Source organism: Fusarium venenatum (assembly GCF_020744135.1).
Source record: "Fusarium venenatum strain MPI-CAGE-CH-0201 chromosome Unknown EDB82scaffold_1, whole genome shotgun sequence".
NCBI classification, from domain to species: domain Eukaryota; kingdom Fungi; phylum Ascomycota; class Sordariomycetes; order Hypocreales; family Nectriaceae; genus Fusarium; species Fusarium venenatum.
Window position 1 is genome coordinate 8,238,746 of NW_027072129.1, and position 21,290 is coordinate 8,260,035.

The 21,290-nt window shown below is 47.0% G+C and overlaps 8 protein-coding genes across 8 annotated transcripts; 5 read left to right on the forward strand and 3 right to left on the reverse strand.

Moving 5' to 3' along the window:
• Nucleotides 1-992: 992 nt before the first annotated feature.
• Nucleotides 993-1,493, forward strand: EDB82DRAFT_490361 (uncharacterized protein). The gene has a single exon (XM_065608365.1). The coding sequence runs from the start codon at nt 1,106-1,108 to the stop codon at nt 1,325-1,327; it is 222 nt and encodes a 73-aa protein (XP_065465809.1). The 5' UTR covers nt 993-1,105; the 3' UTR covers nt 1,328-1,493.
• A 351-nt stretch (nt 1,494-1,844) lies between these two features.
• On the forward strand, nt 1,845-2,127 carry EDB82DRAFT_490364 (uncharacterized protein). Its single transcript, XM_065608366.1, has one exon. The coding sequence runs from the start codon at nt 1,863-1,865 to the stop codon at nt 2,079-2,081; it is 219 nt and encodes a 72-aa protein (XP_065465810.1). The 5' UTR covers nt 1,845-1,862; the 3' UTR covers nt 2,082-2,127.
• An 826-nt stretch (nt 2,128-2,953) lies between these two features.
• On the reverse strand, nt 2,954-4,800 carry EDB82DRAFT_457883 (WLM domain-containing protein). Its single transcript, XM_025728755.2, has 2 exons — nt 4,523-4,800; nt 2,954-4,467 (listed from the first exon to the last, which is right to left on the reverse strand). Exons 1-2 carry the CDS (start codon nt 4,653-4,655, stop codon nt 3,131-3,133), a joined length of 1,470 nt encoding a protein of 489 aa, XP_025588546.1. The 5' UTR covers nt 4,656-4,800; the 3' UTR covers nt 2,954-3,130.
• A 599-nt stretch (nt 4,801-5,399) lies between these two features.
• Nucleotides 5,400-7,887, reverse strand: EDB82DRAFT_543827 (sulfate transporter family-domain-containing protein; the record flags this gene model as incomplete). Its single annotated transcript, XM_025728744.1, has 2 exons — nt 5,400-6,868; nt 6,921-7,887. The coding sequence occupies 2 exons, from the start codon at nt 7,885-7,887 to the stop codon at nt 5,400-5,402; spliced, it is 2,436 nt and encodes an 811-aa protein (XP_025588545.1).
• Nucleotides 7,888-9,065: 1,178 nt separating this feature from the next.
• Nucleotides 9,066-11,438, forward strand: EDB82DRAFT_533703 (rab-GTPase-TBC domain-containing protein). The gene is made up of 3 exons (XM_025728733.2): nt 9,066-10,057; nt 10,105-10,907; nt 10,959-11,438. The coding sequence occupies exons 1-3, from the start codon at nt 9,506-9,508 to the stop codon at nt 11,080-11,082; spliced, it is 1,479 nt and encodes a 492-aa protein (XP_025588544.1). The 5' UTR covers nt 9,066-9,505; the 3' UTR covers nt 11,083-11,438.
• A 605-nt stretch (nt 11,439-12,043) lies between these two features.
• EDB82DRAFT_422337 (hemolysin-III related-domain-containing protein) lies at nt 12,044-13,537 on the reverse strand (the record flags this gene model as incomplete). Its single annotated transcript, XM_025728722.1, has 1 exon — nt 12,044-13,537. The coding sequence occupies one exon, from the start codon at nt 13,535-13,537 to the stop codon at nt 12,044-12,046; it is 1,494 nt and encodes a 497-aa protein (XP_025588543.1).
• A 2,208-nt stretch (nt 13,538-15,745) lies between these two features.
• Nucleotides 15,746-17,093, forward strand: EDB82DRAFT_490374 (Fms-interacting protein-domain-containing protein). Its single transcript, XM_025728711.2, has 3 exons — nt 15,746-16,221; nt 16,291-16,534; nt 16,593-17,093. Exons 1-3 carry the CDS (start codon nt 15,872-15,874, stop codon nt 16,632-16,634), a joined length of 636 nt encoding a protein of 211 aa, XP_025588542.1. The 5' UTR covers nt 15,746-15,871; the 3' UTR covers nt 16,635-17,093.
• Nucleotides 17,094-18,904: 1,811 nt separating this feature from the next.
• On the forward strand, nt 18,905-20,984 carry EDB82DRAFT_552016 (glycosyl transferase family group 2-domain-containing protein; the record flags this gene model as incomplete). The annotated part of the gene is made up of 3 exons (XM_025728700.2): nt 18,905-19,514; nt 19,568-19,793; nt 19,849-20,984. Exons 1-3 carry the CDS (start codon nt 18,936-18,938, stop codon nt 20,982-20,984), a joined length of 1,941 nt encoding a protein of 646 aa, XP_025588541.2. The 5' UTR covers nt 18,905-18,935.
• Nucleotides 20,985-21,290: the final 306 nt, after the last annotated feature.

The following is a 21,290-nucleotide window of genomic DNA, read 5'->3' on the forward strand; positions in this document are numbered from 1 at the left end:
CCACTGGCTAACCACCAGCTAGTTACATATGCACGTTTGGTCATGGTGGAAGATAAGAGTCAAAAGCGAAAGAGGGCCTACGATCACCAAAGACAAAACACTGAAGCAACGAAGCTCTTAGGAGCCAGTAGAGTCACGCACGTCAGATGAACAAGTGCTAATCTAGCACCTAGCCACTATTAATAACGATGGTGGGAGAGGAGGACATGATGATATGCGACGTAACTCAAACACGCAAACGAAACATCATGTTCGGCATTCACAGTTCACTCTAACTCACTTTTGAGGATGGAGGACCGCCCCCTTCTCTCGCGAGAATTACGTTCGTTATTACTTGACATCTCAACTATTGGATCTCATCCAATCCTTCTTAAGCCATCTGCAGCGTAGCACACCTCGCTTCCCTTGACATGACTCTCACAAACCTTGAATCGCGCACGGCCTGGCGTCTGGCTCATTCTTAGCGCCCAGCATCTCAGATCAAGTGACGGCTGTGATGCTAAGGTAATGGTGGCATTCGAACAACGAAGACATGATCAGCACCGTTTAATATTCAGCATGATAGCACGATGTACAGCAGAGTTGTCATTACCATGGCATCCATCTCCCAGCATCAATTGCACTGTTTGCTGCAACCTTCCCATCTAGGTTGGCCTTTGGCATCGGGAATTTGCAACAGCCACTGTTTAAGGGATATCGATGGATGTCCCACCATGAATACTTCTCTCTTGCGATAGACCAGCAGTCTGGTGGTTTACCTTGTTGCATTCTGCTTTGACCCCAGCTGATCGCTTCCAGTTTCATAACAATGACAAACCTTTCTCATGCTATCACTGATTAGCCTGCCTGAAATTCCACAAATACCACGTTGTTCGGGAAGACTGAACTCAGAATACGCACGGGTAAAGATCCTTGCCCTAAACTGAACAAGCCTCAGGGTATCAGAAAAATTGACCACTGGAAGCATAAGAGACGAAATTAGTAGGTCACTTTATGCCCCTTAGGCTATAGTTCTTAGACTACCTATTTTTATATCCTAAGACTTAGGAGGCCATTTTTTCTGCTACCTAGTAGACAAGCCAAGGAAATATATCTATAGAGATATATGGCTGCGGAGGCCTTGTTCTGTTTCTCCTGGGATTGTCTCCTCTTGAGCCAATCATGGGCTCAGCTTCTTACCCCGCGCCTGCCCACTTGTTCCCGCGACCGGCTCACGGCATTCTCGGCCGCTGCGATGCATTGGTGCACTTGGCTTGACCTCGACAACCTGTATTGGGTTGTTTTGGGTAGGATTTCTGAAGCCCTCGACACCCTCTTCAGTTATTGATGTGTTTGATGTTACTCATTCACTCCCCTCTGCCATGGTTTTGTTGTTGATCAATAACTATTGACTGAAGCCGGTGGTTCCTAGTGGGATAATCTTGAATCATCTGGTTCTGTGGTGGTCTGTCGAGATGCCAGTCTCACCCGCACAAATACGGGCATCTCCCACAATCCGTTATAACCAATCTTGGTAGAAATAATAGCTTTTTAAAAATCATGGTTCACCACACCACCAAGAGATTCGCGAGCTTGGTAGTGCACACGGCCTGCCTATCAAGTTTAATTGCCAAGGTATAAATACCAGAAGACACAGAAAAGATGGGTGGAAGCCGCCCACAATGTTGCAGCTTGCAACCTGCACGGTGACAGACTAGTCCAAATGATACTGTATGTTCCTGGTGGTGGGGGACAGCATCGTCAACACCAAGCCCGTTCATTTCCTGGACGGTCTGGACCGCGGCGAAGTGTCGATCTGATTCGAGCCACCCAATAACCGTTGTTGTAAGGAAACACTACATAACAGCAGCTAAAGTAAGGTTATGTTGTTGGAATCTATCCTCTTCTTGTCGCCCATTCATTGTCTCCCTCCATTCCTTTTCCTTGTCCTTTCCCTCTCCCTCTCCTCTTTTCTCTTCTGTTCTCCTCAGTTTTCATATCCATCTCTTTTCTTCTTTCTTACGGTGCAGCTCGACTATCGTTCATCTACTCTCTTCTCATTCATTTGTGACCTGTTTATCTTGACTGTTCTTCATTTTTGATACTCACCGCTTTCCAAGATGGCCTGCATATTCTTCCCCACGCCGCGTGGGTTATCCGTTCCATTATCGCGTTAATCTTGTCTTTGAACCACCTTCGCCTGCCACCTACCTGCATGAATTATCAAGAAGACTTGGACCGGGCACTCGGCCCGCTATCCTTTACATATTCACCTCCAAATTGCACTCTATCAACACCAATTGTTCGCGCCTATCTTACACTTGACCGCCCGGCCTTCATTCAAACGAACTCGTCTCGGGTTTCAGCATGGATCTTAAATACTCGTACCCCCTTAATGTGACGGCTATCAACAAAACAACTATTTCAACACAAAACCACAAGTAAGTAGCCACTGTAGCTAACACACGCAGACTTCCTTGTCCAATTTTCCTGTAAAGTAGCCCTAGATCAACCCTACATCATCGGGCGTCAAGATCGCGCCAGCAGTCCCTACGCGTAGGATTTCGCCATGCTTGGCTGCGCTGTCAAGATGTATATTTGAAGAAGCACGCCGCCGGCTAGACTGGTAGGATCATCAAGAGAAGCTGCTATTGTGATATCACTCACAAGTCGTAGGTCACTTCCGAACGAGCTCCATATAGCAGCATGACCGACATGTGCTAAGAAAGGGTGCCGGAGGGATGAGTGATTGGACTTGACTGGAGATAATGTGACATGGGAGGCTTAATATTGTATATAAAAGAAGTCCTCTTGATCGCTCATAAAAGCGAATCTTGCGTGGTCATCAAGACTCTAAGACAAGCAATGAGACAGATCTTTCCAACAGATGCATACTTAAACATAATGCCATCAACTCTTGGCCTGTCTGTGGATCGTTGCTCAGACTTTATAACTAGTCAATCGTTCCCCATTCTGTAACATCAATAAGTGCTTTTTCATGTCCATGGAACCAGACCTCTCAAGTGTACAATTCACTATGTGAGTTGTCTGCTTCATCTCAGTAACATGTCGTTACAATTGCGGCTGCTGTGATTATCGTCAATGAAATACTCAAGCCAATCTTTTCTTTTGCCATAAAAGCACATTTATTTCACCCAGCGTTGTTGGATTGCGTGTCATGGCCCCTTCTTTTCCCACACAACCCACACACTCCACAATCGCCAGCATTGAGATACCGCGTAGTCTGACATGCATCACTCGAACATTGCCATGAGCCTGGTGCTGAGGAATCCAACACATTGGCACACATTGCGCATGTAAGAGCTAGGCTAGGGTTGGCGTAGGAACACATTGAGCATGTTCCACTAGGTGTTGACAGATCATTTGTTGAATTTTCTGGTTCAGCTGCTGTTGTTGTTACTGTCGTCGTCGTTGGAGATTGGGTCCTGGGTTCTTCTGCAGCCTTTAGAGTGTCCTTTGCGTTGGCACGGCTCAGAGAAATTGTTATCTTGGGTTGTCCAGCCTCTTTTGATAACTCTGATTTGATCTTTGTGGTTGATGTTGCTGGCAGTTGAGATTGTCTCTTTTGGCTTTGGGGTCTTGTACTTTTAGATATGTCTGGTATCTCTGGTACAGGAGACTCCCTTTTGATAGCTCTGATCATCTTTTGAAGCTCCTGCGTTTCATCCATGGCACCGAGATCATCGGCATCCTCATCTCCACAGACTCTGACCATCCCCCGGCCTTGTCCGTCGAGCATTCTCTTGCCGTCAACATCAACGGCGTCCTTGGAATCTTCTCCGGGCCCATCCTCAAACTCGCTACCACTGCCAGAGTCCGTCTCATCATCGTCTTTAACAGGGTCTGGTTCGTCTTTTTGTTTCTCGAAGCGGGCGAGCGCTGCAGCTGCTCTTAGTTCGCGCCCTCTCATGCTTCCAGCAACTCGGGGCTTTGCTTGAATCTTCTTGCCGCTTTCCAGCTTGACCTTTTCCACTTCATCTGCACCAAGAGCAACTCCGTTGGCGCCAAACTTCTTCAGAATCCTCTTCTCCTTTCGCTCTTGGTAGGACAGCTGCGGTTTAACCTTTCTCTTTCGTCTTGATCTGTATGTGCCTCCACAGAGATGTTCCGGGAGAATCTCGTCAGCAAGTACCGTATTTTTCTCCCACCCGCCAGTAGCAAGACTAGCACCTCTACCCCAGATTCCATCTCCCGTGTACTTTTTGGACCAAAGCTCGTGCATTTGCGATGCGTATGAATTACGGACCGCCCAAAAAGCCCGCGAGTGGTTCATCTGCTTACAGTGTGCTAGCTCATGCATCATGACCATCTGGACGTAGTTGAATGGAAGCCAGCGACCGGTACTGGGTGACTTTAGAACCAGTTGAACCACCTCTCCTGCATTGAAGTTACGACCGACAAATTCACGGTTTGGTTCATATTCTTCTAGAGAAGTGACATAGAGATGGTGTTCTCTCATGATGGGACCTTTGGAAGGTAAAAGTTAGCAACAAATACATTGCGGCATGAGAGGGAAACCTACGACATTGTGCAGCTATTCTTTCGAGAAAGTCTTGTGCGACTTTCTTGTCAGGACCTTCTAAAGGCTTGATAAAGACAATATTGGGATTTGGCTGTGTTTTTCTTTCATTTAGCCTTTGATATCCAGCAATCATTTTGTCTCGTTTAGGGTGCTGTAGGGTGTTTAAGGGATCTTATTTTCTAGCATGTCAATGAGAATAGTCCTGAATAAAGACGTCTGAATGAATGACGCAGTGTGACAAGGAGTACATCTCTAAGTGGAGTTGAACAGAGGTGATGTCTGCCTGGTGAACGTGTAAAGTGGAAAGTTGGAAACGCGAAGTCATGTGACCGATTCAATCTAATCTCAAGAGATAGTACATACAGCATACCAGACAACTATGAGCATGGCTACTACAGCTTGCCATCTCGACATGTTGCATATCAAGTCCCAAGAATATCTCTGCCTTCACCTTGTACACTGCAGACTATAATCATTATTTCCTCTACACTCTACCACATACGACCAAAGCTCGTAGAGAATACGGGGTCCCGTCCGCTCCCCCATCGTCAAGCTGCGAAGCGCTGGATTAGTAGTTGGGTCGGTGACGACCAGCGAATCCCCAGTGTTGTATGTTTTATTTTTGATATTACTATATGTCTTTTAATCACGGCTGGCGGGAAAAGGTCATGTGTGACAATGGTTGCTTGATTGTACTGTCATATGACCATAAGGATAGGAGGAACATCTAATCTATTGATATGCGAAATCTAAATGTTGCAACGAATGGCTGGAATGGTCGCTTGCTGGGTCTATCACAAGAGACCCGATATCTGAACGCTAATAGTCAATGTGTATAATCTCAATATCATCATTATCCATTCCATCATGTGTATCATTATTCCTGGACTGGTCTCTCTTCAACATTGGCGATGGCGCTCTGTAAAGCACTCGTCAAGTCCACATGGAATAGAGGCTTGTTCTGGCCGTGAACAACAGCACCTCTCCGCCTCTGCTTCTCCAACTCGCCGGGTGATATGGATCCATAAAATCGTACAGAAGGCACTCCCCCTACCAGAGGTTCTTCTTCTATGATATCGGAATCTCGGGGTGCAATGCCGTGAGAGTTCGTCTCTTCAGCTAGCGCTGAGTCTCTATCCCCAATCTCTGCCACGCTAAAGATAGACTTCCATCTCCGTTGTAATCCATCTTCACCAGGCCTGCAAGGCACTCCAAAACCTGCTGCTATAAGAGCCCGCTTGGTCCAACGGTTGTTTATGCAGGCAAAATGCCAGTCGACTCCATTTGGAGAGGCGTATGAATCAAGTTGGTTCCGTATATCAATCAGTCGTTGTATCGAGGTGATATCGACGTTATTTACAGAACTGAAATCCATGACCACTGCTTTCAACATCGGAAGGACCGAGTCCGCGTCAACATGCACAGGTCGTTTTGCCGATTTTCTAGGTCCTGGATTGTTCCATGGCCTATCTCCCGGTCGTTCAAACGCTTCGGGACTGCTGCGCTGAGTATTGGACTGGATGAAATCGGCAAGATAGTCCAGTGAAGAATTGGCATTTGGGTAATTGAAGCCTTCAGAGAATCTGTAGATAAATATTCCAGGATACGGGTGGCCGACTTCGACTTCAGGGTTCGAGCCATCGTCATGGTCGAGTGGAAGAAACACGTTTCGTGCTGATATGTCCAAATTCTCTGTCGTCTCAAATTTTCCGACAACTTTGCGATGATGGTCTCCAATAACATGATCCCCGATAACCGAGTGAACTTTGACTTTGCCCATGAATCGACCGTGGGCCTTGAGAATTCGATACAGGAATACAGCACCTGAGAACAGAACTGTGGCATACAGTCCAGCCTCGATGTGCGCAAAGATGCTGACGACTACTCCGGTGAAGAAGATAAAGACTTCAATCGGTGAGACTCTCCAGAATTGATAAATCGTGTTTGGGGGCGTGATAAGGTCTCCAACAGCGTGGATTATAACAGCTGCAAGAGCAGCACTCGGTATGTAAAAGAAGACGGCCGTTAATAAGTATGTTGCAAGGAGGACGACAAGTCCAGTAATTATACCAGCAGCTGGCGTTCTCACGCCAGCTTTCGACTGAATAGCCGTGCGACTGAAAGATCCCGTAGATGGGAATGCTCCAAGAAAGGGCCCGATGAGATTGGCCATTCCAATAGCAACCATTTCCTGCGAAGGGTCAATTGTGTAGTTGTTGACTCGTCCGAATGACTTGGAAATGGCGATGTGCTCGACGAGTAAGACAATGACGGTTGCTGGTAAGTAAGGACTGAAACCTGAGATAAGATCTGATGTTATTTTGGGCACTCCGATGTTCTGAAAGCCTTTGGTTTTGTCAGTTCGTTGTCAGACTAGCAGCGCATAGTGATGGTTTACCTTTTGGCACAGCTCCTAGAATTTTGAAGAGGGGATCATCTCGCCTGTGCTTATTTAGAGCCCAGCTGATAGTTGTGTACATTATTATTACGAACACTGTTCGCATCGTGTTAGTGAAGAACAGGAATCTCTTGTGCTTAGGATATCGCTCCGCAGCGACGGTGAAACCCTGGCGAAAGAGGTACAGAATGGTCAGAGCAGACAACCCGACGATGGCATCATAGTTTGCCTCTCCCAGATGCTCGATAGTATTTCTGAAGACTTTGTATGGTGAGTCCCGAGTCGAGAAGCCTGACAGACCAAGTAGTGCCGGTAGTTGGCCAACGCAAATTGTGATAGCAGAACCAGTCATGAAGGCCGAGAGCGAGGTAATGGAGATGAGATCCACGATCCACCCGCACCTGAGAAGCCCAATAAGAAGAACTACAAATCCAGCAGAAATAGACAAGGCCGAAGCAATTACATGAGCTGGCATTTCTTGCCCAGAGTTCTGAATGTCATGAACAACGTTGCCCACGACGGTGGAAAGGACGGCAACGGGACCAATCGAGATGTCCTTGGATGTTCCGAATATCCAGTAGATCAAAGCCCCTATGAAAGACGAGTAGAGACCAAACTGAGGTTCCAGGTTGGCGAGCATGGCATAAGCCATTCCTTGTGGAACCACGACTGCACCGATAGTAATACCAGCAACCAGGTCACCTGCAAACCATTGCAGATTGTAGTGGCTTATCCAATTCGAGAAGGGGAATAATGAAACTCCGTATGTGATGAGATCCTCTTTTGATGGGATTTGTTCTTTGACCCATTCCGCTGACGTGGGCTCGGACTCATAAAAGAAACCGCCATTCTGTGATGAGAGAACTGAATGATCACTCATTTGGGCGTATTGGTCTCGCTTTTGACCCTCGAGTTTGATGCCTAGGAGCTTGGCGAAGCAATGACCTAGACCATTTTGGCCTGTCATTATAGGTCTTGACGTGTCTGTTTCCATTGGTGTTTTGTTTAGGTTGTGCAGGTGTGTAGAGCCCAAAGATGAAACTGGTCAGGCTTTCAGGTTCTTGGCAAGACAAGATGTTGTTTATTTCAGTCGGAACATGGCATATATTTTCTTTGGTGAATGCGCCGGTAACCGGTAACCTCGAACGGATTCTACTGGGTTGAAATCGTCAGGTCATGTATTACCCGCGTGTTTCAATATAGAAGTTGGTGTTCAGCTTATTTGGTGTTGTAGCTGTAGGCTGGGCTGGCTAATAGTGCAGAAGTGGTGTCTAATTATATGGTCTGGGATTTAGGTTAGGTCGATGACGAATACCGTGGGGTTTAAGGTGACATTAGATGATGGAGGATGTAATTGTAAGAAGCTGAGAAGTAGATATTATTTATTCATGATGTCTATTAGAGAAATCTGGGGAATTATTAACTAGTAATCAGGACTGTCGGCAATCAGGGTTCATGTATAAATGATAGGCTACAGACGGTCAGGCCGGAACGCCGTAAGCTTCTCTTGATGGGATTCTCCATCTTTTTCAGCCCATGGAACAAAAGTTGCGCAGCCTTGACCAGCTTTTGAGTGCCCAGAATGATATAAAAATGGGTGCGTTGTGTTTAGCATGACCGATGTCGCAATCGCCACTTTACCTATCATGGTAGTAGTGTAACGGCCTTAGTAAACCACATGGTCTAACATTAAACAATCCTTGATACACTAAAGAGCCACGAGGATCGAGATGGAAGCAGATAAGCGATGGGTGACTATTTGGCATTTCTGTAAAAAAAAAAAAATCAATAAAATTATTTTGGTCCCATGGTCTTTACAAATTGAGAGATGCTGACAATTCCTTGAGTGCTAAGGTATTCACATTACATCCAGTCTACCAAGGTAAGTTTATGATCTATATCAGCCAAAGGCCTAGGATATATGTACCTATGATAAATTATCTGATTCTAGAGATACAACTACCTTGCTTCTCTGTGATAGATATATCTTATCATTTAATATTCTTGTTCTTACGGACATAAAGAAAAGATCTCGCTAAAACGCACGTAAAGTCGGCGGATCGGCCCAGCCAACCCCGATCTCAAAATAGCATACAGCCAACCTCTCAAATTACGTGCATTCCATTCCCATGGATAGAAGAATAGCAACAACGTTAAAAAGCATGGAAATGGAGACATATGACGAAACACCAAGAGATGGTATATCGGAAACCGTTGTAACTCTTGAGCTATTATAATTGTTATCATCACTGATTAAAACGATTGGGCACAAGTTTAATTGAAAACGCGAAACAAACACGATTCATCAAATTGTCCAGCCAGCGACATCTCTTCTCTCTACCTTCCTTCTTCCTTCCTCCCTTTCCAAGCCTTTTAATCAACCTCCAGCCTCCCTACTAATGGAAAACCAAATTACATCTTGATCGCTTTTTCAACGGCATCAGCCCTAGTAATACTAAGGCTATATTCTACAACCTCGCCAATTATTCTCTTTAAATCTTTTGTATAATACAGATACCTCCCCCCCCCTTCGTCTCCTTATGCTTCTTTGGGCAGCTCAGCGATAACCTCAAAAAAACACAACCATGTCGGAGCCATCGTCAAATTCCAACCTCAATGCCAGCTTCAAAGCGTCAACGCCCTCGCTTCCTGCCCCTGTAACGACAACACAACTCCAACCCCCACCATCGCCGCGCACTCATCGCGCCCTTCGCCGTCTTCAATCCGCACACACTCTAGGCGCTCGCGCCCGCGAACAGGCCACGCCCTCCCTCATTTCTCAGCAGCGACAGCGCGATGACCAGCGCACAACCAACTCCAATGGCCCTACCTCGCCTACAAAGCCCTCGCCTACAAAACCCTTGCCAGCGCCGCCTCCTCTTTCGAATCAAAACGTTCATCGCTCACCCCAGCGAGGTCGTGCCAACAGCGATGCCACTCCACCCCTCGTCCATCAGATGAACGTCGTTACAGCCAGCAAACGTGCTGGGAGTAAGAAGCCCGTCTTTTCGCATGGCCATTTGCCGTTACATCAGATCATACGCGAGGGACCAACTGATGGTGATTTCTTGGGTGCTTTGGAGAGTGCGCGCTGGAAGGTTATTGACGAAGGTGTCAAGAGTGCTGAAGATGGCATGGTAAGACCAGCCACTCCCAATTGGTACTTCAAACTAACATGATGTAGTCGACTTTAAGAATATACGTCTGGCTTGTCCTCCTCGATGCCCCTATCCTATCAACCGACGATTATCTCGCCCTCATCCATCGAGGCGCTTCTCCAGCCTACTCCAAGATCCGCAACGACACATTTCGCACCCTTACAACCGATCCTCTCTTCCGGCGCCGTGTTAGCGAGGCAAGTCTTATTCGACTCCTCAACGCAATCGCATGGAAGCTCCACGACACCCGCGAGGAAACTCGCCAGAGCCGTCCTACCAGTAGCCGCGCTTCACTTCCAGGTGGTAGCAGCATCTCGGGTCGATCCCACTCAAACGCAAGCACATCCTCTCCTACAGCCCGTAACCGAGCTCGTGCCTTGACACTCACGACTGAAGGCTCTGAATCTGGCGCTGGCGCTACGAGATTGGAGCCCGGTACGTACGTCCAGGGTATGAATGTCTTGGCAGCTCCTTTTCTCTACGCAGCTCGCAGTGAGGCAGAAGCTTTTGTGGCTTTCCATTCATTGTTAACGCGCGAGTGTCCCGGCTATATCCGCGGTGCTATGGATGGCGTCCATCGAGGTCTCGCTCTGGTAGATAAAGTACTTGCCATTGTAGACCCTAAGTTGAGCATGTATCTCACCGCAAAGGGGCTGTCAGCCGAGATTTATGCTTTCCCTTCTGTCCTGACGTTATGCGCCTGTACACCACCTCTTCCAGAAGTTCTGCGATTATGGGACTTTTTGTTCGCATATGGGCCGCATCTCAACATTGTCTGCATCGTGGCACAACTCACGATTATGCGATCGCAGATTTTGCAATCTCCCAGGTAAGAACCACGCGCGAGTCTTGGATTCCAACGATCACTAACATTTACCAGCCCGAACAAGGTCTTGAGATCGTTTCCTCAACTTAATGCGGATCTCGTCAAATCTGTCACTATTGGTATTATCAAGAAGATTCCAGATGATGTTTATGCCGAGATCGTGTCTCACGCTCTCTAATCCAGGCTAGCTTTATCGTACTTCTGGGCCACAGATGAAGCTGTGAGTCCTAGGATGGTAGAGATTCGAGGCACAGCATGTGCAGGGGTCTTGTCAATTGCGACCTCATCTGACGTGCATACCACCTCGCGAATCGGAACTTTATCTCGAGCTGATTTCCTTGCACAACAGCTCTAAAAGCATTAAGGGTTCTGTAACAGAAGGGAATCTTATTGAATACCGCCACTGCGCCATCCATTCGCCACAGACGACAGGCTTTTTTTCTTTTCTTCTTTTTGTTTATGGTTAATGATCAAATGCGTTATGATTGGGAGGAACACGAATAATGAAAATGTTCATAACGGGTAACAGGGCCGTTGTAAAAGCAAAGATGCTCCAGATGAATTAATGAATGAATATACGACTGCTTGGTTTATCTATTATCTATTTACATGTGAATCGAATTGAAGCGAAAGCGTGGTTCTGGTCTGCTGCCCATCGTACGCCTGACATGTTTTAGGCTTCAACACTCTATTAATCAAACACAGCGTCGGCTTACATGCTTATACTTATTCGTCTGACAACATAAGGCTTCTACTCCTCCAAAAGGGAAGTTGAAGCGCAACTTTTGTTTATCATCACTCACGTTATGATCGTTAATCGTGGATGCTCGTCAACATGCGTGTGCAATATGGCGGATGGGCGTGCTGTTCTGGCTCTTCTCCCAGTTTGCATCCCCTCTTAGAGAGAAATGTCGAGATCGCTTGTGTGCAATACACAATGGTTACTGGATCGAAGTATTGCCACGTGGGCGGCGCTGCAATCAGTTCTAGTGACCATGTTTTGAGACTTTGAGCACGGGGTTCATACGTCGAGCCAAAGTTGGTCAAATATGGTAGAACCTGTGCGATGCCTTCAGATGTTGAGAAGACTCAACTGAGACGTGGTTCTTTCAACAAACGCCGTTCCATGCTTCAGCCCTTTAGTAGGAAGGGCAGCCACCTTCAGCTCGGTGGAAAGCGTTGGCAAAGAAGGCTTGCATGGCCGTGTAGTGGAACAAGATACCTCCAAGAACGGCAGCATGCCACAGGTTGTGGCTTCCACCGATGTAGTCAAAGCAACCAGGATACCATCTTTCAGGGATCTTGCTAGCGTAAACAAAGGCACCTGAGAGATAGACGAGCATCGACTTGGAAATGGGCGAGTAGAAATCGTAAACAAAATCGAGACCATGAGTCCATCCGAGCTGCACCATAGGAAGGAATCCAGTCAAGGCAAGGCCAACGTAAAAGGCGACACGAACCCATGCCATATCGGCACCATTAAACCGAGGATGCCAAGGGAGAATGACGCCACCAATTCCAAGGAACGCCGTCAAGCCCATGTAGATATAACGGCTAAGAGGATCGCAATAAAAGGCCGTGTATTCGGTCGTCATGATTGAAGCGGCGATCAAAAGAGAAATGCCGGTATAGTCAACACAGGCGAAAATTGAAATAGCATCAACATCTGCGACGGCATTCATGGTGTGCCAGATTGTCGAGCAGACAAGTGTCAGGCAAGCCATAACGAAAAAGACACCAGCGACGAACACATCGGACTTGCTGCTGAGTGTAAAGTTGGCAGTATTAGGATAAAAGTAGAGCGCAATTGCAAGGACCAACACAAGACCAAGCGCATGAGACCAAATATTGAACATTTCGTTGGAAGGGGTGAAGGCTGAACGAATACAATCGAGTTTGGACTCGGTGAAGCGATAGCCCTTGTGGATATGGGGGTTGTTTCGCCAAGGAGAGGGGAGGTCGTCATAAGAAATAAGACGCCCTTCCTTGGCCAAGACGATGGCCTGTTGAATGTGTTCCTCAAGAGAGTAAGCGGCTTGGATGGCGCGCTCAATACTCTCGTTTGCGACTCGACGTCCCTCATCCATAAAGGCCTCGGCCGCATTGGCGGCGTTTGCGAAACCTTGCTCGCGCAGCTTATATGCCCGGGTCTCAAAGTCGGAAAGCATATTCTCGAGCAAGTCAACGCCCATGTGAGCCTTTTCGTTCAATGACTCGGCGGCTTCCAGAGTCTCTTTGTATCTTGTCTCGAGAGTGTCGACCATGATGTGTAGACGGCGCCGTCCGGCACCAAGGACTTCTTCGGAGGCATGAGAACATCTTGAGCGAACAGCCTGGAGGGTGGAAAAGGTGCGCGATATGCTCGAGTCTTTGCTGAGGTCAACGTAGTTCTCGATAAAGTCGAGGCGGCGCTCGAGCTCCGAAAGGAACAGGTCGACTTTGAGAAGAAGACCCTCTTCGCCATCCATGATATGGCCGACAATGGATCGTCTCCTAGGTATGAAGAAAGAATGTCGTCGCTTTCGGGGTTCGACGTCGGGTCGAATATCTGAACCAGAGGTGGTCGCTATATTATCACTATCACGAGCCTTGTACGTACAGGCCGTAGTGATGGCGGTGGTAACGTCGGACATGGCGGCGGCTTAATAACTTTATCGAAAATGCTGTGTTGTTTGTGCCGCGACAATTGAGCCAGGTGAGGAACAGTACAGCAAATAGTAAGTTGGCAAGCGTTGTAACGCTGCAACTAGTGGCGACGAGTCAGAGTCAATGCATCAAGTGATGCTGTTGATCGGTTGGTCAAGTTGGCTGGATAGTATTCACACGCAGCTTGCACCACGAGCGATGAATGAGGAGTGCAATTGGTTGTTATTAAATCAGCGAGAAGTCTCGGGACGAGGGGACAAGTTGGGTGAAGTATGGAAGGAACCCCTGCGGTTAACTGCGACGCGGGGATAGCGATAGCCGAGTTTGGTTGGCGGAAATAGTCTTGTGTCGTTTTTTTCTCTCTCTTTCTGTTGGATAAGGATCTGCGAATAAGCCGGAAAGCCAAGCCTTGGTATAATGGAGAAATGATATGATTGTTGAGGAGGCCAAAAATTAAAAGGAGTGATATAGTAGAGTAAAGTAGAATCGAAGCAAAGGAGGGAGAGCGGAATGGTTCAAATGAGAGAGGAACGAACAAGGCGCATGACGGTTGAGATGTTGAGGAAGTGACTTGACCATCAAGAAGGGGAAAAAAGGAACTGGATTGATCCCAGCACCTGAAATGACGGTGCCGGGGGCGGCCTTGGCGTCCCTTGCTAGGTTACTTTAACGGACGCCACTTGCAAGACGACTGCATCGTTCATTGGGCAGCGATTTAATAAGGCGAAGACACAATGTACTCTATAACAGAATACATTCCATTTTCTTGATCAAAGGGTATAGTTACGGATTGGTGTGTGGACTGAGAGAAGTGAATTCAGTTCGATGTTAAGAAGAACACCAGTTTCTATCAACTCAACTCCTCCCTGACAAAACATGAACCAAAAGATACAACTTCATGACTTTCACTAGATAGCTCGGTAACAGTTACAGCTCGCCACGGCCCGCTTGGCGACTTTGACGATGACGACTCGGGCCAATAAGGCATCAATCTTCAAAACGCCGCCGATGCACCCACGGACACTTGCAGCCAAGTGGTTGGTTCCTGTTCCTGAACTAGAAGGTACAAGAACTCGATTTAAAGATGATGCGGATGATAACAATAGATCATGGGGGACGCAGTATCGGCTGACGTTTGATAGACGTCTTTCTGGTTTCACACTCATCTCCAAGCTGAATGAGATATATCCTCTAGACTTGTCCGCAATATCTATCCGATGATCCCGGAGCAGAAAGGGGCCGAAGCGGGTTCATGCTTATTACATTTTGAATAATATGGGGTTTATATTGGAGACAATGCATCTGTCGTTGTCAACATCAACGGCATAGTTACACATACATCCACTGCCATACACGATCACCGGCTTGAAAGATAGTATCCCATACCTGTCAGTTTGAAGGAGTAGACTGACAGGCGTGATTCGCTATAGGAATGTCACCGCCTGCCTAGTGGGCAGCAGAAAAGTTGGCTTCCTAAGTCTTAGGATATAAAAATAAGTAGTCTAAGAACCATAGTCTAAGGAGCATAAAGTGACCTACTAATTTCGTCTCTTATGCTTTCAGCGGTCAATCTTTCTGATACCCTGAGGACCGCCTTGTTTACCCAGCAGACTAACAGACGCAGGGACTATATTTGATCTTTGCGCTGATCTCAGGCGGTATACAGAGAAAGTAAGAATGGATGTCTCTGCATCTGCCCTTGAAGAGTCAAGTGGAACGCACGAGTTGACGGGTGGAATATATTATCAGAAAGCAGTTATCCGTCGCATAACTGCCAGGCATCTGAATAATGCTTATGAGCATACAAATACTGACGAAATATACGTGCACACTATTCAAGACTGTTATGGACCATTCGTTGAGTCTTTCTCTAAAGAACCAGAAACTACTAATTACTTAGAACTGGTGGAGGAAAACGACAACGCTAGACTTAAAACTCTCCCTAACTATAAGTACATACCTTGGTATCTATCTAGAATAGAGCTTCCTTGATACAAGGAAAGAGATTGAAGGAATTAGCAAAGTACACTTTTGCATCAAATGAAAACTCAGTTCTATTCAGAGTTTTCGTATAAGCCATCATTCCAAAGTCCAGACAAATTGCTTATACGGCAAAGTACAGTCAATGTTCTTTGGAGGCTGTACTGATATATGATTCGGCCCCACCTTTGTGCTCGTCCAATAATTATCCTTCCTGCACAAACAAGCAAACAGCCTATCCCAACTCAACCTCGCAACCACCACATCAATCGCATCTACAACAAAGAACTGTTCGTCAAATACTGCCCGTCGATTTACCGGTACCGCACGCGCACAAAAATATGGCCATCGATAAGATTGTAACGGACCCGAGGCTCTGCGCCGTCCTGCAGATTGCCGACCAGGCACGCGATCAAGCCAGCGCCCTCATTAACCTTGGCGAACAAACATACAGCCAAGGACCTGCATCGGACAAGGCGCAAGATGAGATATTCAAGCAACAAAGACTCCTTTTCACCACTGTGGCCCATTTGAAAGGATTGCACCGAAATGCCTGCCTTACAGCCCGCGAGACAAAGGCTCAGACTGCCGAGTCGCGTCAGGAAGTCGATCGCTTGCACCTCCAACTTCAGAACCTTTACTACGAGCAACGGCACCTTCAGGGAGAGATCACTGCCTGTGATTCCTACGAGTAAGCCACGACACCTAAACTTGTTGCGACGGCACGGGTCAACCAGAACAGTCCACTGACACATTACAGCCACAAATACCAGCAATTGCCTCTGATTCCCGTGGAAGAGTTCCTAGCACAGCACCCCGAGCATCAAGATGATGATGAGGACACCTTGATGGTGGCGCGCATCGACCACGAACGAGCCGAGCGTGAAGCGCTTGAGCAACAACGACAGGAGCTCCTCAAGCGAAAGCAAAAACTCATTGCGGATAACAAACGGCGAAAGGATGACTTGGCTAACCTTGACAACGATCTCGAGAAGTTTATTGATGTCAGTATTCTTGATGCTCTATCACGAATTGTGTTGCATTGTTCTAACGTGCTTCCAGGCTGCCAAACCAATCCAGAAACTTTTCGAAAAGGCGCCTTGAGCGACAGTTTTTTATTTATTTTTATTAAATAATTGACAGACACTCAGTCACTGCTTTTCCAATATTATGCTGAGTCGAGAACTCGACTCAGCTTGAAAATGGGCATTGAAATTCAGGAGTCGACGCAAATTGACGTCACGACAGGATGATACACAGCGGGAGTACGGCGTTTATGTTTACAGACGGGATTGAAACAAGAAGAGGGTATTTTCCTAGACAAATGAGTTCCGGAAGGTTTCCTTGGATACAAGATACTACTTGGAGAGGCACCAACAATTGGGTTGAACCGAGCATCCGGTTTTATTTAGTGCCTAACTCACCACACAGACACAGCTTTTCTAATAGAACAGTTGACCTTGTTCTGCCCATTAATATTTTCAAGTCTCATGACTATTGATTCTATGATACTACAGGCGCAATTATACCTAACGCTTAGCTAAACGACGGCGCCCTACCTTTGTCGTATTAGAGCGGGTCTTTACGAAAATGCGAGATCCAATCACTTGTCCCCGTGGGTCAATGATAGCCAACATCATGGGCATCAACTAATAAATACACTCGTCGAATGCCGCAAGATAACCATAAAACTCTTGATTTGACTCCGACAATCTTAGGGTGGGTTTGGTACATTTGAGAGCGAGTTCCTAGCCAGTTATGGTGGCGCGTGTTAAGGTTACGGCTTGTTATTGACGATCAAGTCCCTAGCTAGCATAAACACCAAGCAAGCGTTGCAACACGCATCCGAGCACCTCAGAGCCGAGCAAGCCGCGTGAACAATACCTCCAGCCAGTCAAGTTCTACTGCTGTCAACGTTGCTACACAAACCAAAATCAAATTTGAAGCTCCTGACTTGGAGGCCTGTTACTTGCATCCCCTATTATCTGGGATCGAAAATATCTTGACTGACAACGTCTCGATTAGCACCATCGACGACAGGGTTTGATCGAGTGTTTGTACACCAGCGGTACCCAAAGCTCTCTCGAGCTCGGTTCGTCGGTTTATGATCAAAGCCGGGGAAAATACATCTGTAGCGTATCATGACCAAGATTGAACCGCAAGAGAGCAATCACAGTAATAACCAAATGCTGTATTACTCCTTTTGTGAGGAGGAAGATCACGAGAATCTACATCTCTACCATTGGATTGGTTATACGAGTCATACGCCTGGCTGGTCGTTGAAGTAATTCTAGGTCCAAATGTTACAATCTGCCCCCAGCGATAATTAACAAGACATCCTGGAGTCGTTCATTCAGCAAACTTCTGACCGGGAATTATTATTCGATCTCGAGAGTTGATTCGCAACTGAGACGGCTGATCACTAAAGATCCCATAATGTTGGTCACCCAGCTCTTTGCAGCTTCGAATGGTTTGGGAGAAGTCATGCAACTCTCTCAAGATGCTCCAAAGACGAAAGAAGCATTCGCTGCAGCACATCAAATACAAATCGGTACTGGCTCCGGCAAGAAGCTTCAAGTACCATAAGCTCGTACACTTATATCATGGGCATGCGGGATCTACAATATTTGTATCATGGGCATATTCTCGATCGTGAGTGGTCAGAGCTCAACCTCAGGGACCTTCACTATCAAATTTGAGAGTCTATCTACCGCAACGTACTAGGGATGTACACTACAAGGACAGTTTTTGAGTTTGTTTATCAAGAAGCCGTCGTTAGCTTGACACTGAGAAACGCCCAAATACTCACCGCTCTGTCTCTCACACTTGAGATACCTATAGCCATTATGGAATGGCTTCTTCAGAACTTGGGCCTGTAGATAATGTCCGGTTGCCAAGTTGGGCAATGATCAAGCGAACATGTTTCTCAAGTGTCCACCCCTTATACCGCATCGTTCGCCAAATGGGTGTGGAGCCTGGAGAGATCATTATCTTGTTTCCATGGCCGAATCAGACCGTCTACAACATGGCGCGTGCTATACGGGTTGGCGAACGTATCTTTGAAGATATCATCTAATTTATGCATTGGGAATCGCCGATGTTTCTATTCACCCGCGACTAGTTGTTTTCTCGATATCATAGTCCATTTCTGTCTGTGAAACTCGGGTAGATGGATGGCACTTACACATGCAGATGTACGTCACTGGATTGTTTTTGTTCTCTCGCATACTCTTTGATTAGGCTCATTCTATGCCTAATTCCAGTTGAAATTGCCGTCGTCTTCTTATTTCACTGTCTTGCCTGGACCGGTTGTTTCTCAGTTGTTCAAGCTCAAGTCTCTTTTCACCCGTCTTCGTGCCTATATTCGCCTGTCCACGGCGACCTCTCTGGGCATCATCAAACATCATGTCAGTATTCACGTGTCTCGTGCAACGCGCGGGAGGCTTGAGTATGATTGCACTCAGTGCTCTCTGCTACTGGGTTGTCTCCAGGGACTCGAACCTCGAGCAGCAACAATACAGTCACGAACAGCCCGGTGGTCAAGTCGCATATCACTCTCCAGTATCGACTATAGGCGCAGGCTCCTGGACTTATGTCTTCGCATATTACTGTCTCTTTGTTCACATCCTTGTTTGCATCTTCCCTCTCCGCGCATGCTGGACAATATGGAAACTCACCCAGTCTATGAAACGAGCGGCGCGTAGTGATTCGCTACTCGATTTGAAGAAGCTTGCCTCACGTCATGACTCATACGCTTCAGCTTCGAGTTCCGAAACTCTTATATCCAGTCGCATCAGCACTAGTTCCTCTACAGCCAGTGAAGCTGGTGATTGCGATCCCGAATTCTACACGGATGGTGTCCCGGGGGCCAACGACAACGTGGTCCATGTCATTATCATTCCAAACTATAAGGAAGAGGTTGACACGCTGAGAGAAACACTCGACGTCTTAGCATCTCATCCACAAGCTCACTACTCTTACGATGTAAGCCCTTTTGGTGTGTGAGCTGGACTTAAGTTTCTAACCTATTTTGAAAGGTATATCTTGGTATGGAACAACGAGAGAACACCGCCGAATCAAAGGCTCTCGGTCTGATCCAGGAATTTGTAAAAAAGTTCCGATTTATCGATTTTACTCTTCATCCGTCAGATATCCCCGGGGAAGCTGCTGGGAAGGGAAGTAACATCGGATGGGCTGCTCGTAAACTGAGCGAGAAGTACCCAGCAACCATTAGGGGCAATATTATTGTTACTGGTATCGATGGTACTTAAGTCCCCTTTCCTGGCCTTTTGCATTCTCATATCTAATGTTTCACTAGCCGACAGTCATCTTTCGTCGAGTTACTTTACAATTCTGGCAAACATGCACTTATCGTACTCGGCAACAGCATTGACGACTGTTTACTCGGCCCCTATGATTTTCGATCGAAACGCGCATTCTGTCCCAGCTGTCGTTCGCGTTGCCGACATTCTGTGGGGCGCTGCTGGAATGTCTGGCTTATATCCCGGCTCGTCTATCGCACCGCCCACCTCAGTTTACTCTCTTCCACTTGATCTGATCGATCGAGTTGGCGGGTGGGATTGCGGTAGCGAGGCTATTGGCGAAGATCTACACATGTACATCAAGTGCTTCTTCGCTCTCAACGGTAACCTGACAAGTCGGGTTATCTACAGCCCTATTAGTCAGAGTAATGTTACTGGTGGCGGCGGCCTTTTGAAAGATGCCCGAGCCCGGTACAAGCAGGCTCTCCGTCACATGTGGGGTGCTCTTGACACAGGTTTCGCTCTTTGTAAGCTTGTTCAGCTATGGAAAGATCGGAAGCAAACCTGTCGAGCCTACCAGCCGCTTCACTACACACTCTCAGACACCAACAACGCCGCCATTCCCGAGACTTACATGAATGATGAACAAATTGATCATCCCTATATCGACAATGGCATCTTTTCTAGTATTCAGAAGGATACTGTCGAGCAACCTCATTGGAAGCGGATCTTCTACATGATGCATCGCCTTTTTGAAGCCCATTTTCTCCCAGTTCACATGGCCATTCTGGTTGTTGCTTCCGCACTGTACGTCAAGCTCACAGAAAACAACAATGATCCAAGGAACCTGGCTTGGATTTTTAGCTGGTGTAACATCATCCGCATCTATGGTTTCTTTCAGATTGCGATATACGTGTCTTTATACGAGAGTTACCACCAGGCAGGAGTATCGAGTCGCGAGAGGGAAATGGTCAAGGCTGGTTTGGCTGATGGGATGGACTTTTCCAGGCGATCTCTCAAGAAGAATTGGCATGATTACCTTGCCGTTCCGATTGTCGCTCCGTTATATGGTACCATTCCCAGTGCCCAGGCTCTGGTCTGCCAGCTTTGGGGTCAGGATCTGGTTTACACCGTGAGCAAGAAGGCTACTAGGCGACAGATACCTGTCGTTAAAGTGGACGATATGGCGTAAGATATTAATGGGATGAGAAATTACTGAGTAATAAAGTCATGATGGATGCACGGTTTATAATAGGCATGGAAATGAATGGCCACCACACGGGAATGATCTAGAATATATTATCAATAATGTTAGCTGTTAATAGTGTCGGGTAATGGTACTGGTATATCGATATAAGACAATGCAAGAAAGTAGTGCCTACACCCGTGTCCCTTCAGAATCGGCGATTCAATCACACCCGGATCAGGTGGAGTCTTTCCGGTGCCGAACCACTTCGGATGTTAAGGTTGGGTTGACCAATGAGAAGCAAGCCGGGCG

Coding starts and splice junctions, on each gene's coding strand:
- EDB82DRAFT_490361 (XM_065608365.1), top strand. CDS start 1,106: ATGGCTGCGGAGGCCTTGTTCTGTTTCTCCTGGGATTGTCTCCTCTTG.
- EDB82DRAFT_490364 (XM_065608366.1), top strand. CDS start 1,863: ATGTTGTTGGAATCTATCCTCTTCTTGTCGCCCATTCATTGTCTCCCT.
- EDB82DRAFT_457883 (XM_025728755.2), bottom strand. CDS start 4,655: ATGATTGCTGGATATCAAAGGCTAAATGAAAGAAAAACACAGCCAAAT. Junction 4,468..4,522: donor AAGAATAGCTGCACAATGTC/GTAGGTTTCCCT, acceptor TACCTTCCAAAG/GTCCCATCATGAGAGAACAC.
- EDB82DRAFT_533703 (XM_025728733.2), top strand. CDS start 9,506: ATGTCGGAGCCATCGTCAAATTCCAACCTCAATGCCAGCTTCAAAGCG. Junction 10,058..10,104: donor AGAGTGCTGAAGATGGCATG/GTAAGACCAGCC, acceptor AACATGATGTAG/TCGACTTTAAGAATATACGT. Junction 10,908..10,958: donor CAGATTTTGCAATCTCCCAG/GTAAGAACCACG, acceptor AACATTTACCAG/CCCGAACAAGGTCTTGAGAT.
- EDB82DRAFT_490374 (XM_025728711.2), top strand. CDS start 15,872: ATGGCCATCGATAAGATTGTAACGGACCCGAGGCTCTGCGCCGTCCTG. Junction 16,222..16,290: donor ACTGCCTGTGATTCCTACGA/GTAAGCCACGAC, acceptor GACACATTACAG/CCACAAATACCAGCAATTGC. Junction 16,535..16,592: donor ATCTCGAGAAGTTTATTGAT/GTCAGTATTCTT, acceptor ACGTGCTTCCAG/GCTGCCAAACCAATCCAGAA.